Source organism: Gopherus flavomarginatus, chromosome 17, assembly GCF_025201925.1.
Source record: "Gopherus flavomarginatus isolate rGopFla2 chromosome 17, rGopFla2.mat.asm, whole genome shotgun sequence".
NCBI classification, from domain to species: Eukaryota; Metazoa; Chordata; order Testudines; family Testudinidae; genus Gopherus; species Gopherus flavomarginatus.
The window spans coordinates 24590644-24608152 of NC_066633.1; the positions used below are offsets into that span (position 1 = coordinate 24590644).

Here is a 17509-nt window from a genome sequence, read left to right on the forward strand (position 1 = left end):
CCCAGTTCAGATGTACATTAAGCTGTATGTTTATGGGCTGTAGCAGCCGGAAACAAGGAGACTTAGGCTGTGTCTACACGGCCACTTTCAGCTCTAAAACTTTAGTCGTTCAGCAGTGTGAATTAAAACACCCCCAGGAGTGACAAAAGTTTTAGCGCTAAAAAGCATCAGTCTAGACAGCACTTTATCGCCAGGAGCCGTGCTCCTGTCGATAAAGCTACCATCCCTCATTCGGGGTGGTTATTTTTTATTGCCGGGAGAGCTCTCCCCCAGTGATAAAGCATGACTACACTGCCCATGTCACTGCTTTGCCACGGCCACGGCCACGCTGTAATGTGGGCAGTGTAGTCGTACCCATAGAACCACGTGAGCAGCCACCTGTCTCTGCAGACCACTGCTGGAGCACTGCTGTTGTAGGATCAAGTGGAAGGAGGAAGAAAATTTGGAGTGAATGAAAATGATCTCTCACAGAATGTCTACTTCTGACATTTCCCCAGAGTGGTAGCAGAGTAGATATGGCCACCTTCTACCCTAGCTTTCCTATCCAGGGAGTCCCATTGGGCTTAGGGTGATCAGACATCCTGATATTATTGGGATCATCCTGATATATTGGGGCTTTGTCTTATATATGCAACTATACTCCACAGGTGCCAACTTTTGTCTGCACATGTAGGTGCTCACGCCCCTGGCCCCACCCCCAGCCCCGCCCCAACTCTGCCCCTCCCTGTCTGTATTGGATCCCTCCCCAAATCCCCACCCTGGCCCCACCTCCTCCCCCAAGTGTGCTGCATTCCCCCTCCCTCCCAGGCTTGCCACACGAAACAGCTGTTTTGCAGTGCAAGCGCTAGGAGGGATGGGGGAGAAGCAAGATGCAGCAGTGCGCTCAGGGGAGGAGACGGTGCGGAGGTGAGCTGGGGCAGGGGGACAGGGTGGGGTTTTTCCCCGTGGGTGCTCCAGTCCTGGAAAACCCATGGAGTCGGTGCCTATGCTATGCCCCTCTCCCCCCAAAAAGTCCCAATTTTTCACACTTGCTATCTGGTCACCCTAGCTGGGCTTGCATGGATTTAAACAGAAGGCTGAGCACATAATGGTCCAGCTCCATGTTAATTTCTGCGCCTCCACCAAGTCTGTCACAGTGTAAGAGTCCTTTTAAAAATACGCTGGGATTCAGCATTGGGGATGGCATTGGGATGGGTCCTTAGTTTGTAAAGGCACAAAATGATGGCCTTCTTCCGAGGTGGCCCAGACAGAGGTCTTCGATTAGAAGTTTGTAGAGTGCCTAGCACAATGAAGCCCTGATGCCGACTGAAGCCGTTCGTCCCAAGAGCAATAAAAATAACACTGCAATTTCTTGTGTGATCTGTTGTATTTTTCAAGCACATGTGGGGTTCTGCCAGTATTTCACTTTTTCATCAGTATGCAGGGAGGCTGGGAAGTCTATACCTGCAAAGCTATGGCAATGCATTTTTGCTTGTTGCTAAAAATATTAACTTATACAATTTTTGGTAAACTCTGAAATTTCCAAGCACCTATGCAACACTACTGGCCTCTGTATTCTGTAGCTCAGGGACTCACCTTGTTGTGAGGTGCAAAGGAGACATTTTGGATCCTCACCAGGCTGAGAATGAGGACGATGGATGAAGACACAGCCAGCGCTACCAGAATGGCAGGGATGTAGCGTCTCAAATCGATGCTCATTTTAAAAATCACTGCAAACACACACATGTAGAAAAGTAGAAGGGCAGTTCAAAGGGTTGGTTGGATGTGGCCACGGGGGATCATTGCTGTTTAGTAGACAGCAAAGGTTTCCTATCTGCAAAATGCAGACCATGATTCTGACCTGCTTTGTAAAGTGCTTTGTGATCAATTAATACTGTAGAACAGCTAGGGTTTATCTTTATCCCTCAAAGGCAGTGTTCCCCTCTGGCCATTCATGAGTCAGCCTCTGTTTTTACATTTGAGGCTTATTTTTGCAACTGGACATTTTGGAGACATACAGCTGAGAAGTCCATTCTGATCCCTGGCCCTGAGTCCTGTGCTCTGCCCTACCATTGCTAAGTTGGACTTTATCCTCAAATCAATGAAAATGCAATGCAAAAACTACCACTGTAATTGGCACTAACTGGCTGCTTCAGCAGAGGCTGAACTTCTCCTTCCACTGTGACCGTGGACTCCTTAGCCCAGGAAACTGGCTATTAGGTGTGGGCTGGCATGGGTGAAGTTTGTGCTTCCCCTGCCAATGTGGTGCTGTTTGTTAGCATTAATGGAAGGGGCAGTGTCCAAGGCTGTTTGACCCATGCATCCCCCTGCACTAAAGGCAGCAAATGATCTCTCATAAAGGTTTAACAGCTTGGAGCCTAAATGCAGCTATCACAAGACTTAATACCATGGAAAGAGCTGGCAAAGGTTTGCCAGCTTCCAGCTACCTTATCTCAAATACAGTGTGACCTGAAGAAAAATGAATCTAGGGCAACCCTCATACACAGTGAAGAGAAGAGTTGAACTCAAACCTTCCACTGCCCCCACAACCAAGCAGCTCAGCTGAAAGCTGAAGGTCAGGGATATTGTCTTGTGAGGATCTCAGAGCATTTGCAGAGCAAGGCAAGGGCAGAAGGTTTTTAATATTGCCCAAGAAATTCCAGGTATGAAACAGATTGTGCTGACTAAATCCATCAGCTCCCACATGACTGATGATGATGACAACTGTAGTAAGATGAGGCCCTGAAACATAAACCCTTGGTATCAGAGACCTGGTATGAGGCCTGAGGAAAGGAATGGTCAAGGCATTGTTAACATAAAGCAAAGTTCAGCTGTGAGCCAGAGGCAGGCCCTGCTCACAAAAGTTGGCAAGAAGGCTGCTAATTGGATGTATACACATATTTAAAGGATAAACGTGGACCAGGATGGCACCAGAACAGTCACATTCCGCAAAAATAATGAGGAACAGGCTGACCCATCCTAAAAGACAGGGTCAAAAGGACAGACTCATTTGTTCGAACCAACCTGTACCAGGAGAGAGGCAGCACCACAACACGCAGAGGGGTTGTACCTCGGTACATCAGGAGTGATGTGTAACTTGTTTGTACCTGTGAATAAGAATGCATCTCTGAGTGGATGTCTTTGTCCGGCCTAGGGGGCAGTGGAGAGTCCTGCCACTGACTGAGCCGGTCCATTGTCAGGGGGCACATATTTGTAGTATGTCCTGTAGAGTCTGTGGGGAACTATTACTGAGCTTCATTTGACAATAAACCTGGCTGGGTGCTTTCGTACCTTATGAGAGTCTGGGTCACTGGGGGTTCTCTAGGGGTCTGCTGCGCCAGCGATCTGCAGAGCCGGGGCAGGACACAGAGGGAACACACTCACGCAGCCAACTGTTACAACACTGAACAGAGCAGAGCACCACACTGGTGATGTCTGATAGCAATGACAGTAGCTAGGTTTATTTTGAAGGGAAAGCCACAAGGGAGACCATTGGGACAAGGGAAAATTGTATGGAAATATATTGAAATTTTGCTAATACTCACCCACGGAGGATCTATGGGAACTAGGTGGTGACCCCAGTGGGAACTGTTATGGGAGGTCATCATCTGTTGTGATGGCAGATGTTTCATTTAGTTATTTATTACCCTGGTCACCATGGTAGCGAGGGGTGCTTTCCATGGTGTGGAGTATGTCATTTCAGGCAGGTGGAGAATCCGACTTCACTTCCCTAGAATCTCACAGACAGAGGACGGGGAGGGACTTGGCCATCTGGCAGAGCCACCAGGATTCATTGGCTCACACTCGGCATGAGACCTGTGTACACCGATGTTTGGCAGCTCTTTATAAATTGGCCAAGTCCATGCTGAACTTGATCGGAGGCAAATGTTCAGTCGGACACACCCTTCCCTGGACAAACCATCTTGTGCAGCCACAGAGCTACGTGCTGCCTGCAGTGTGCTGCAGGCGAATTATTACTACCACTGTCTTATTATTGTCTCCCAGTCACTATCTCTTTCCTTCACTCTGGAGGAGAGGAGAGTTTGCCAGCCTCTGAGATGTGGAAATCCCACACCTGGCTGTGCTAAGATCTGGTCGCAGGGGTCACCTGGAGGGATGCAGTATCATGCTTCAGGTTTTCCACTCCAGAGGGTTTAGAGGTGTGGAACCTTTCCGGATTTAAGGCAAACTGTTGCCATGGGGAGCCAGTGGCAATGAGAACTTTGCCAAGGGTCTCCCTTTGAAGATGGGTTGTGATTATGCTACAGCACTTGGCCTTGGCCAAGACAGCCTGTGTTATCACCCTGGGTGGAGAAAAGCTTCCTGCAAGGGCAGCACTCTTGTGTACTAACTGTCTCCTGCAGAATGACTTCATGGGGGTAAATAGCCTTTTCCCCATTTCCTCCAATAAACTCCCTCTGGATCCTTGTAAAGTGAACTGTACATTCCAGAGGTTAAATTATAACATCTCATTTGCATCCCAGGTGATAAGGAGAGGTAATGATTACCTTTAATTTCCTAGTAAAGAGAGTTAGCAATGTGTTCCTATTTCAAGCTTCATATTGACCCTTCTGCTTATGTCATGTGTGACACAGAAGGGGTTACCCAGAGTCTTTCTGCACTGGGGGGCGCTCTGAGACACCATCTCTGCATCACTGTTCCCAACCTTTCCAAGCTCAGCCCTTGCTGTGCCTGCCACCTCCCCTCTACACATGTTGGCTTTAGCCTACCATGGTGCTTAGACTAACCCTAACCTCATCTCAAGGCCAAGACCATGGCCTTGTGTCCATGTTAGTGCACAGACTGGGGGAGACACTAGCAGCAGTGCACCGGGGCTCAGCACAGAGGATCCTCAGGAATGCTGTGAGCCTGCAGAAGGGTACCATACCAATGTCTGAGACCTGCTGGCCTGCATGGCATCTGATTCAGCTGCTATTTGACAGGAATACATACATTCATCTCACACACTGCAGAGACAGAAATCCCCTGAGGGGCTTGTCTGGTGAGGAGCTGGCAGCTCTGTAATGGGAGGAATTTACTTTAGCACAACATGTACTAATTCCAGAAGGGCCCTTCAGGTCTCAGATGTGCCTGATGGGCTGTTCCGTGAGGTGTACCAGGAATTCAGATTCATTCATAGATTCCCAGGCCACAAGGGACCACTGTGATCATCTAGTCCAGTGGTTCTCAAACTATTTACCATTGTGGGCTGCATCCAGAACTACCTGTACAGCCTGGAGGATGTCACATGGGCTGCAGCTCTGTGCTGATTGGGCCACACATTGCGAGCCATTGGTCTAGTCTGACCTCCTGTATAACACATACCAGAGAACTGCCCCAAATCACTTCTAAAGCAAAGCTTTTTTAAAAAATCCAGTCTTGATTTTAAAATTGTCAGTGATGGAGCATTCACCATGACCCTTGGTAAATTGTTCCAATGGTTTATTACTCTCAGTGTTAAAAATATATGCTTAATATCCAGTCTGAATTTGTCTAGCTTCAACTTCCAGCCATTGGATCATGTTAAATCTTTCTCTGCTAGATTGAAGAACCAGTTATTAAATATTTGTTTCCCATGTAGGTACCAATAGACTGTGATCAAGTCACCTATTAGTCTTCTCTTTGTCAACTAAATAGATTCAGCTTCTAGAGTCTGTCACTCTAAGGCAGGTTTTCTAATCTTTTAATCATTCTTATGGCTCTTCTCTCATCCCTCTCCAATTTATCAACATCCTCCTTCAATTGTGGATATCAAAAGGGGACACAGAACCCCAGCAGTGGTTGCACCAGTGCCAAATGCAGCGGAAAAATAACCTCCCATGTTTATGCATCCCAGGATTGCACCTGCCATTTTGGCCACAGTGTTAGACTGGGAGCTCGTGGCTAGCCAATTATCTATCTCAACCCCCAAATCTTTTTTAGAGTCACTGCTTCCCAGGATAGAGTCCCCTGGTCTGTAAAACATTCCTTGTTCCTAGTTCCAAAGAGCAATACACAGTTGGGGGCCTTGGAGCAGCTGGTGTGTTCCACAGTATTATGTATATGAGAAGTAAAACAGAAATTTGGAGTAGTGACACTTCAAATGAAGCCTTTATATATAAATAGCTGGACAAGCATGGTCAGTACAAGGAAAAGCCTTGCTAGGAGACTGAGATGATGCTTTCAGCAGCCCCATAGCACCTCCCCTTAGAGGAACCAGATTATATGACTTGTCCAAAAGGTAGCACCCTAGCAGCACAGCATCCTCTACCAGTGTGGGGGCGTTGGGAAGACTGCCACTGACTGAATCACCCATGCACATCTTTTCCTAAAGGGGTTCCATGGAATTCTCCCACTCAAGTATTAAGACCTAACCCAGCTTGGCTGATGAGATCTGATAAGATCACAGCCCGCGGTGGTATCTCCTTAAAGGTGGGGCAAGAGAGAGATGGTCTGGAGGATCTTACTTTCCTAGCGCTGAGGTGAAACACAGTAACAGAATGGATATCCAAGGCACCAGAGCAATACAAAGCAGACTGAGGCCTGGTCTACACTAAGCATTTATACTGAATTTAGCAGAGTTAAACCGATTTAACCCTGCACCTGTCCACACAATGAAGCCATTTATATCGATATAAAGAGCTCTTAAAACCGATTTCTGTACTGCTCCCGATGAGGGGAGTAGCGCTGAAATCGGTATTGCCATGTCGGATTAGGGTTAGTGTGGCCGCAATTCGACAGTATTGGCCTCTGGGCCTTATTCTACAGTGCACCATTGTGACTGCTCTGGAAAGCAATCTGAACTCGGATGCACTGGCCAGGTAGACAGGAAAAGCTCCGGAAACTTTTGAATTTCATTTCCTGTTTGGCCAGTGTTGTGTATTTGGTTGTCATGGTTTTTGTTCCTATGGCAACTGAGTTAGATTATTAGGGGATAGCCTAGCCTGCTTCAGCCGGTTAGGTGAGCTCTGTGTGTGTAAAATAAATGGTAGTTTTGTTAGCTGTCTGCTGTCTGGCCTCAAGTGATTTCTTCCTAAACTGGCTGCCCCCAAGGATACAACAAGTGGCGACGATGGATGGAATTCCGGTGCTGCTCTAGTAACAGAAGGAAGTAGAAGTCAAGGTAAAACAAACAAACAAACAAAAAAACTGCTTGTTTGCACTGACTGTGAAAGTGAAACTAAAAATCATGGCTACTCTGACCGGTCCACTGGAACCTTTTGATGAGAATATAGAGCAGTGGCCTGTGTATACTGAGCGTTTTGAGCTTTTTATTATTGCAAATGACACTACAGAAGTGAAGAAGGTGCCAATATTCTTAAGTGTTGTAGGGGCTAAAACCTACTCCCTGCTACGCATACACCCTGTTAAGCCTGAGACTAAATCTTACAGTGACGTTGTGGAAATCCTGGGTTCCCATTTTTCCCCAAAACCACTGGTAATTGCTGAAAGATATAGGTTCCACAAAAGAGACCAAAAAGAAGATGAAACATTTGTACAATTTGTAGCAATTTTTAAAAAGCTAGCAGAACACTGCATTTAAAGAGATGTTAAATGATGCCCTGCGTGACAGGTTAGTGTGTGGCCTGTACAGTGAAGCTATATGGACGCACCTACTGACAGAGGCTCAGCTTACATTACAGAAGGCTGTTGATATTGCTGTCTCCATGGAACTGGCTACAAGGGAGGCGCAATACATCGGTGCAACCAACCCACAAAACTGTGCAGGGTCAAGAATGTTACCGCTGTGGTAAGCCGGGTCACCAGGCATCAGAATGCTGGTGTAAGGACCGGGTGTGTCGACACTGTGGCAAAAAGGGACACATTGAGTGTGCCTGTAAACAAAAGAAAAAGAGGCCTGTGGTCTGGTCGACAAAAGAGGAACCCTGCATACCCTAGAGCAGACCCAGGATGATCAAGGTGACACCTCATCGCAAGTGGAAGTGCCACTGCATGTTTTGTCTTTGGCAGTGGGCTCACATGAATACTTGGTAACCCCGTTGTTGGATGACAAACCTATACGCATGGAACTGGACACCGGTGCAGCCGTCTCGCTGGTCTCCGAGACTATGTATAAAGAAAAGCTACTGCATCTTCCGCTTAAGGCAACAAAAACTGTTCCGAAGACGTATACGGGAGAAGCTGTGCCCATGTTGGGCATTATTGATGTTAAGGTGGAGCTCAATGGACAGGCTGCTAAATTGCCACTGTTTGTGGTGAGAGGTAACTACCCAGTCTTAATGGGTAGGTCTTGGCTTGGGAAGATTCAGCTGAACTGGGCAGAAGTGCACCGGATGACTAAAGAAGAAACCAGTCTAACCCCTATACTAAGAAAACATGCTGCTGTTTTTGGAGATGATTTGGGAAGTATGAAGGGAATCACTGTGACATTGATCATTAAACCTGACAGTCCACCAAAATATCTGAAAGCCCAAACTGTGCCATATGCCATCAGGCCAAAAGTTGAAGCAGACCTGGAGCGCCTGGTTACCAATAGAGTCCTAATACCAGTTACCCATAGCTCATGGGCCACTCCTATCGTCCCAATAGTGAAGAAAGATGGCTCTCTCCGGATTTGCAGTGATTTTAAAGTCACTGTCAACCCAGTGTTGTGTGCAGAGCAATACCTGCTTCCTCGCATCGATGACCTCTTCGCAGGCCTGGCTGGAGGACAAAAGTTCAGTAAGATTGATCTGAGTCAAGCATATTTACAGAGGCACGTCGATGAAAAGTCCCAAGAGCTGTTGACTATTGTGACTCATAAGGGGCTTTATCGATACTGTCGCCTACCCTTCGGAATAACTTCTACTCCCGCCCTGTTCCAGAGGGCTATGGACCAGATCTTGTGTGGCTTGTCAGGAGTTCAGTGCTATCTGGATGATATCCTGGTCACTGGAAGGAATGAAGAAGATCACTTAAAGAATTTAGAGGCTACCCTACAAAGACTGGAAGAGTATGGCCTACGAGTTCACAAAGACAAGTGTGAATTCTTCAAGCCCTCTGTTGAATATTTGAGACACATCATTGATTCTGCAGGTCTTCATAAGGCCCCTGCAAAAGTTAAAGCTATTGTGGAGGCTCCTCCACCTCGAAATGTAAGCCAGCTGCACTCGTTTCTAGGACTACTGAACTATTATGGAAAGTTCATCTCACAGTTAGCCACACTGCTAAAACCACTTAATGAGCTCCTGGGGCAGAACAAGGCCTGGAAGTGGACTGAAGCCTGTGATGTTGCATTTAACAAAGCTAAGGATGCATTGCTAAATTCTGAAGTTCTAATGCACTTTGATCCATCCTTACCCCTACAATCGGCCTGCGATGCTTCCCCTTATGGAGTGGGAGCAGTCGTGTCACACAGTATGCATTCGGGAGAAAAGAGACCTATTGCTTTTGCTTCACGCACTCTAAGCAAAGCAGAAACTATGCCCAGATCGAACGTGAGGCATTAGGAATCGTTTTTTGAATTCGGAAGTTAAATCAGTACCTGTTTGGGCGAAAGTTTACTCTTCTCACAGACCATCGACCTCTGACGTCAAGTTTTGGACCCTACACAGGCATTCCCCCATTAGCTGCTAGTCGTATGCAACATTGGGCATTGTTACTTTCAGCACACATATATGAAGTCAAATATCAGAAATCCACTCTGCATGGCAATGCAGATGGCCTCTCCAGGTTGCCTTTGCCGGTCAAACATCAAGATAGTGCTGTCATAGTATAATTCCCAAATTTGAACCTTAGCGTCCAAAATATGGGTACTAGCATGAATTCCCCTAAGCTTAATTACCAGCTTAGATTCTGTAGCGCTGCCACCAATCAGGAATTCCAGGGCCTGATACCCTCTGGTCCCCCCAAACCCTTCCCTGGGGACCCCCAAGACCCAGATTCCTTGAGTCTCAAAACAAAGGGGAATAAACCATTTCCCTTTCCCCTCCTTTCTTTCTCCCAGCTCTTTCCAGCCCTGGGTACACTAGGAGACCACCGTGATTCAATTCCTTGAATCCCCACCGCGAGAGGAATGTTACCTTCCCCCTCCCTTCTTCCCCAGAGAGAGATACAGAGATAAACGCAGAGAGTAGGTTTGTCTTCCCTCCTCCCTTTCCTTTCTCCCACCAATTCCCTGGTGAGTGTAGACTCCCTTCCCTGGAGTCTTACAATAGATAACAAAAAAAATCAATTAGATTCTAAAAAAAAAAAAAGGAAAACTTTAATAAAGAAGGAAAAACATAAAAATTGTCTCTGTAATCAAGATGGTAAATATACAGGGTTTTTTAGCTTATAGACAATAGAAAGAAGCTTTCTCCAGCAGAAACACAATTTAAGCTACTTCCAGCAAGTACACATCTGCAAATAAAGAAAAACAAGTTAAAAGACTATAACCGCCTTTACTTACTCACTTACTATTCTGAATAGATAAGAGACTGTAGCAGGGAGATTGGCAGAAACGTGCTTGCACTTCTAGTCCCGTCCAGGACCCAGAGAGAACAACGCACAAAACCCAAAACCCACAAACAAAGGCTTCCCTCCACCCAGATTTGAAAGTATCTTGTTTCCTGATTGGTCCTCTGGTCAGGTGTTTGGGTCCCTGTTTATTAACCCTTTACAGGTAAAAGAGTCATTAACCCTTAACTATCTGTTTATGACAAGTGCCCAAAAGGAAATCTTCTACTTTGAACAGGTAGAGAATACACCCATCACTGCTACTCAGATAAAGAAGGCAACTCGCGTTGACCCAGTATTGTCCCAAGTTATGGACCTGGTGATGCATGGAAAATCTTGACAAACCTCTCCGATCTCACCCAACCTTGTTACCCTACATGTCCAGGAGGATGGAGTTATCGGTCCAATCTGGTTGTTTGTTGTGGGGGAGACGTGTCATTATTCCACCACCACTGAGATCACAGATGTTAGAACAGCTACATTCCGATCACTGTGGAATAGCTACTTTTGGTGGCCTGGATTGGACAGTGCTATTGAAGAGAAGGCAAAAGCTTGTATGTCGTGTCAAGGTGTGAGGAATGCACCCCAGTGGGCGCCCCTACACCCATGGGACTGGCCTGAAAACCCGTGGCAACTTATTCACATTGACTTCACTGGCCCCCTTGAAGGAAGCATGTTCTTGGTGGCAGTAGATGCCCATTCTAAATGGCCAGAAGTCTCTATAATGCAGTCCACTACTGCAGAGAGTACTATCCAAAAATAAATGGTAGCTTTGTTAGCTGTCTGCTGTCTGGCCTCAAGTGATTTCTTCCTAAACCGGCTGCCCCCAAGACTATAACAGCCAGCGTGGAGCTCTGATCAGCACAGGTGACCACGCAGAGCTCATCAGCACAGGTAACAATGCAGTCTCCTGAGAATCGAAAAAGAGCTCCAGCATGGACCGCACGGGAGGTACTGGATCTGATCGCTATATGGGGAGAGGATTCTGTGCAAACAGAACTCCGTTCCAAAAGACGAAATGAAAAAATATTTAAAAAAATTTCCAAGGCTATGATGGAGAAAGGCCACACCAGGGACTCAGTGCAGTGCAGAGTGAAAGTTAAGGAGCTCAGACAAGCCTACCAGAAAACCAAAGCAGCAAACAGAAGGTCTGGGGCAGGGCCGAAAACATGCCGCTTCTACGCTGAGCTGCATGCAATTCTGGGGGGGGTCAACCACCACTACCCCACCCCTGTCCGTGGATTCCGAGGTGGGGGTGGTAATCTCAGTCATGGCTGAGGATTCTGCGGACGGGGAAGATGAGGAGGAGGAAGAGGAGGACGAGCTTGCAGAGAGCACACAGCACTCCGTTCTCCCCAACAGCCAGGAGCTTTTTCTCACCCTGACGGAATTACCCTCCCAGCCCTCCCAAGCCACTATCCCACACAATGAAGCCATGGAAGGGACCTCTGGTGAGTGTACCTTTGTAAATATAAAACATGGTTTAAAAGCAAGTGTTTTTTAATGATTAATTTGCCCTGAGGACTTGGGATGCATTCACGGCCAGTACAGTTACTGGAAAAGTCTGTTAACACATCTGGGGATGGAGCAGAAATCCTCCAGGGACATCTCCATGAAGCTCTCCTGGAGGTACTCCAAAAGCCTTTGCAGAAGGTTTCTGGGCAGGGCAGCCTTATTCTGTCCTCCATGGTAGGACACTTGACCACGCCATGCACGTAGCAAGTAATCTGGTATCATTGCATGACAAAGCCTAGCTGCATATGGTCCCGGTGTTTGCTGGCATTCAAGCAACATCCATTCTTTATCTCGCTGTGTTATCCTCAGGAGAGTGATATCATTCATGGTAACCTGGTTGAAATTCAGGAATTTAATTAAGGGGACAGAGATGGCCATTCCTACTGGGCTGTTTGCCTGTTGCTTAAAAGAAATCCTTCCTTGCAGGTAGCCAAGCAGGGGGAAGGGGGGGGTGATTGGTGCTGCGTTTTTTCGCATTTGGCTAGCAGGAATCTTCCCTGCTACCAGCCACGCGGTGGGGCGGGGAGGGGGGTGTTTAGCAGTAATCTTCCATGATACCAGCCATGTGGTGGGGGGAGGGGTAAAGCGATCATCCCAGAGAATTGGATGGGGGGGTGGTTTCTGCTGCTGCAAGTTAACAGGAAAGAAGCAGCACTCAACGGGCTTTGCTTGCTATTTGGGAAAGGAGAGCGCTGGATATATGAAGGCTGCAGAAGCCGAAAGACAATGGCTTACCATGGCTGCATACAAGCTGAATTCTGCTGCCCGGACCTGCATCTGTGAGATCTCTAACACCAGAGCCGCAGGCACTCAATATTAAGATACAAAATGCGACCTTGTAGTGAAATCACATGTGCTATGTAAGGTGAATAGTGTTGTTCACTGTGAAAGAGTATAAGCATTGTTCTGTAAAATGTATCTTTTTAAACACTTCTCTCCCTTTTTTCCCTCCCTCATGCAGCTGCAAATTTTTCAAGCCTCCCTACTCCATCCCAAAGGCTATCTCAGATAAGGTGGTGGAAAAAAAAGATGCGAGACGAAATGTTCTCGAACATCATGGAAGTGACCCACAATGAAAGAGCTCATCTGAATGAGTGGAAGGACGCTGTATCAAATTACAGGAAAGATACCAGTGAATGTGAGGACAGGAGGGACGCTTGAGATGAGCGGTGGCAGCAGGAAAATCAGAGGTGTAGGCAGGAAGATCAGCAGTGGCAGGATGCAACTCTGGGGCTGCTGCGTGATCAGGGCCGGCCTTAGGATTTATGGTGCCCTAGGCGAGATTATTAAACTGGTGCCCCTGTGCCTGATCTGCTCTTAGCAACACAAACATAAGCTTATAGTATTGGAAAACTTGCCACATTCACATTATTAAAACCAGTTAAACTTAATTAAGCACACTGTAATGCTGATGGACTAGCACTAAAGAAGCAGCACTATAGAAAAAATTCTGATATGACAGAATGATGCAAATAATATATATTTTTTAATTTATCAAAATTTTATTGGAAATTTATATGAAGAGGTATTGAAACAAAGATTTGTTTTTAATTAAAAGCAATCCTTCTGGCTTTTTTGGTTGCAAAATCAGTAATAATGTCATCGAATGACAAAGACAAAGTCGTGTCTTGTTCGATCGCAAGAATAACAAGACAAGTCAAGCGTTCCTGACTCATTGTAGAGCGGAGATAGTTTTCAATGAGCTTTAGTTTCGAGAAACTCCGTTCTCCTGATGCTACTGTTACAGGAATTGTCAGTAGAATACGAGTGGCAATGTACACATTAGGATATATGTCAACAAGTTTGTGGGTATGAATAAACTGTACAATGTCCATCACCGATTTTGCATGTGGCAACATTGATGACAGTGTACTCAGTTCTTTGTACAGTTCAAGTCCATTTAAATCAAAACTATCACCGTGCTTCAGGAGGCTCTCTAGATTCTTGCACTTTGTCATTAGTTGCTCTTGTTTTCCTATTTTGTTGAATTTAGTTATGTCATACAAAAATCCAAACTGTTCATGGTGTACTTGCAAGGTATTAAACCTTTCATCAACAGCAGATACTGCTTTATCCATCACAACATTAAAAATTCAACCTCAAATTTCTTTTCTGGATCGTCTATGGGCATGATCTGCTGTACAGATTCTTCACAAAGACGTGTCCCTGCTCTTTTTAACTCATATTAACTATGTATTTACTTTATGAAAGTTGGAGAAAACATTGTGAAAACGTAAAACATTGGCTGCCCAACTTCTGGGCTGGCAAAAGTTATACTGACTCACAGGGAAAAAAAAAGCAGGTGAATCTTAGTACAACATATGGTCACTCTATACCAGGAGTCGGCAACCTTTCAGAAGTGGTGTGCCAAGTTCACTGTAATTTAAGGTTTCTCGTGCCAGTAATACGTTTTAATGTTTGTAGAAGGTTTCTCTCTATGTCTATATTATATAAATAAACCATTGTTATTATCTGAAGTCTTGGCCACTGGTCCTGCTCAGGCCACTGCCAGCTGAGTAAATGAAACCCCAAACCGGCAGCGGGCTGGTGGCTGGAACCCTAGACAAGGATCCCAGGCCCTGCTCAGCCCACTGCTGGTCTGGGGCTCTGACCACCAACTCCTGCCAGCCAGGATCCCGGCCGCCAATCCCCCCTCAGCCCGCTACCAGCCTGGGATTCTGCTCACCCAGGCTGGCAGGAGGCAGAGTGGGGCTGGCAGCTGAGCTCCTGACTGGCAAGGGGCCGGCAGCCAGAACCCCGGAGTAGCAGTAGGCTGAGTGCTGCTGGTACCCCAGACTGGCAGCAGACTGAGCCACTCAACCCCCCACCGGCCCTGCTCAGCCCGCCACCAGCCCACTCAGCCCGCTGCCGGCTGAGTGAATGGAACCCCAGGCTGACAGCAGGTTGAGTGGTTCAACTGGCCTGCTCAGCCCACTGCCAGCCTGGGGTTCCTTGGGGGTCCCCAGGCCAGCAGTAGGTGCTGAGTGGGGCCGATGGCTGGTATCCCGGCTGGCAATAGGGCAGCAGCCGGAACTCCAGAGCAGTGATGGGCTGAGCTGCTCAGCCTGCTGCTGCATACCATCAAAAATCAGCTCACCTGCCACCTTTGACACGTGTGCCGTAGGTTGCCGAACCCTGCTTTATACACTAGTAAGGAGATGAGCATATTACAGTTGTTGGAGGGCTCTTATCAGGAGTAACAGGCTATAGGAAAGTCAGTCAACATTTTTTGTTTCTCTGATGAAAACTGACCCACTCCCTGCCTCAAACCAAACCTGTCAGTAATAATTGTCAACAACTTAATATTCTGTTTTTGGCTAAGATATTGATATTTTTTTAAAAAAAATATTGAAATTGGATTCAGGATTGTTAGCAAGAATTTTTGGCAAACCAAGTTTTAAATGACAATCTAAATGGCAACACAGTACTGCTTTCATGCTTGGTTCACCCTCCAGCCTGCTGGTCCAACAGCTGCAGTAGAGGAGGAGATAGGTGGAAAACTGCAGGACGCCAAAATCCACCTCTTGGGGTGCAGAGTGGCAACAGCAGCAGCAAACCCTCGGGTCCAATCACACGCCAATGGACACCTCCGCCAGCCCAACAGACCATGGTGCATTTAGCACAGCATCTGATCTCAGGGACGGGGCACCCATGGAGCCACAGCAGCTCATCCTGCCCTGTGCAGCTCCCCCTGGATGAGATGGATCGCTGGCAGCTGCCAGCCCGGGGGAGAGGCGCTCCCCAGCGAGGGTGGCCAGATCCAGATGTCCTGATTTTATAGGGCCAGTCCCGATGTTTGGGGCTTTGTCTTATATAGGCACCAATTACCCCCACCTAGAGTGACCAGACAGAAAGTGTGTAAAATCAGGACAGGGATGGGTGGGGGTGGGGGGGTAAAAGGAGCCTATATAAGAAAAAGATCCCAAAATTGGGACTGTCCCTATAAAATAGGGATATCTGCTCACCCTACCCCAATCCCCTAGCCTGATTTTTCACACATCTGGCTAACCCCAGCCAAGCCCTGTGTGACATTCCAATTCTGGCTGCCTGCAGAGGAAGTGAGTTACTTTCACTTTCATTCCTCAGCAGGCAGCCAGCCTCTCCTCCCCCCCAGCACCTCTCCCAACCCAGCCCTGACGGAGGGGAGGGAGGAGAGAGAGAGGGGTGCTCCTGGGGAGGAGGGAGAAAGGAGGGGGTGCTCCGCGGGGGAGAAGAATGGATGTTATGGGAGACAACAAAGGATACTGGTTCCAGAGCCACAGAGCCTGCCTCACCTGACCTCAGCCGGGGGGAAAGAGTCACACTCACAGGTGAGCTCCTTCTCCAACCCCTACCTCCTCCCCTTCCCAGAGACCCCAACAGCCAATCCCATTCCTCAGACTGTGCTGCATTCGGCTCTCTCTAGGACCCACAGCCCTGCTTCTACACTGTCTGGGCTGCCTGCAGAGTGGTGCCCCCAGGCAGAGTGAGGCCCTACGCGGCTGCCTATCCTGCCTATGCCTAAGGACCGCCCTGTGCGTGATCAAACTGACATGCTTCAGCATCTGGTGGAGCTTCAGGAACAGCAGCAGGATCACAGAGTGCCGCTGCAGCCCCTGTATAACCACCCTCACTCCTCACCATGTTTCACATCCTCCTCACCCAGATGTGTAAGAACACGTGGGGGGAGGCTCCATGCACTCGCCCACTCCACCCCAGTGGACAGCCCAACCAACAGGCTGTCATTACTTTGAAATTTTTTTAGTGGCCTTTTCCTTCCCTCCTATCCTCCTCCCAAACCGCACCCAGGCTACCTTGTCAGTTCTCTCCCTCTTTTTATAATGAATTAATAAAGAATACATGATTTTTAAACGATAGTGGCTTTATTTCCTTAAACAAGCTGTAATCGAAGCGGGAAGGTGGGTTGCTTACAGGGAATGAATCAATCAAGGCGAGGGGGGGGTTCATCAAGGGGAAACAAACACAGCAGTCACACTGTACCCTGGCCCGTGATAAAACTGGTTTTCAAAGCTTCTCTGATGCACTCCGCTTCCTGTGTGCTCTTCTAATCACTCTAGTGTCTGGCTGCGCGAAATCAGCTGCCAGGTGATTTGCCTCAGCCTCCCACTCCGCCATAAAGGTGTCCCCCTTACTCTCACAGAGATTGTGGAGCACAGAGCAAGCAGCAATAACAAAGGGGACACTGGTTTGGCTGAGGTCTGAGCGAGTCAGTAATGTGCGCCAGCGCGCCTTTAAACGGCCAAATGCACATTCTACCACCATTCTGCACTTGCTCTGCCTGTAGTTGAACAGCTCTTGACCACTGTCCAGGCTGCCTGTATATGGCTTCATGAGCCATGGCATCAAGGGGTAGGCTGGGTCACCCAGGATAACGACAGGCATTTCAACATCCCCAACTGTTATTTTCTGGTCTGGGAAGTAATTCCCTTGCTGCAGCCATTTAAACAGAGTAGTGTTCCTGAAGACGAGAGCGTCATGAACCCTTCCTGGCCATCCCACGTGGATGTTGGTGAAACGTCCCTTGTGATCCACCAGTGCTTGCAGCACCATTGAAAAGTACCCCTTGCGGTTTATGTACTGGGTGCCTTGGTGCTCTGGT

At 47.6% G+C, this 17509-nt stretch overlaps 1 protein-coding gene across 1 annotated transcript in view; it reads right to left on the reverse strand.

The window, feature by feature from the left end:
• Positions 1–17509, reverse strand: part of LOC127036057 (ectonucleoside triphosphate diphosphohydrolase 8-like) — a 92178-nt gene that overhangs the window by 20820 nt on the left and 53849 nt on the right. The window contains exon 3 of the mRNA XM_050926527.1: positions 1576–1708. Within this exon, the coding sequence (XP_050782484.1) occupies positions 1576–1698 (123 nt within the window). The 5' untranslated portion in view covers positions 1699–1708. The remainder of the gene's footprint in view (positions 1–1575; positions 1709–17509) is intronic.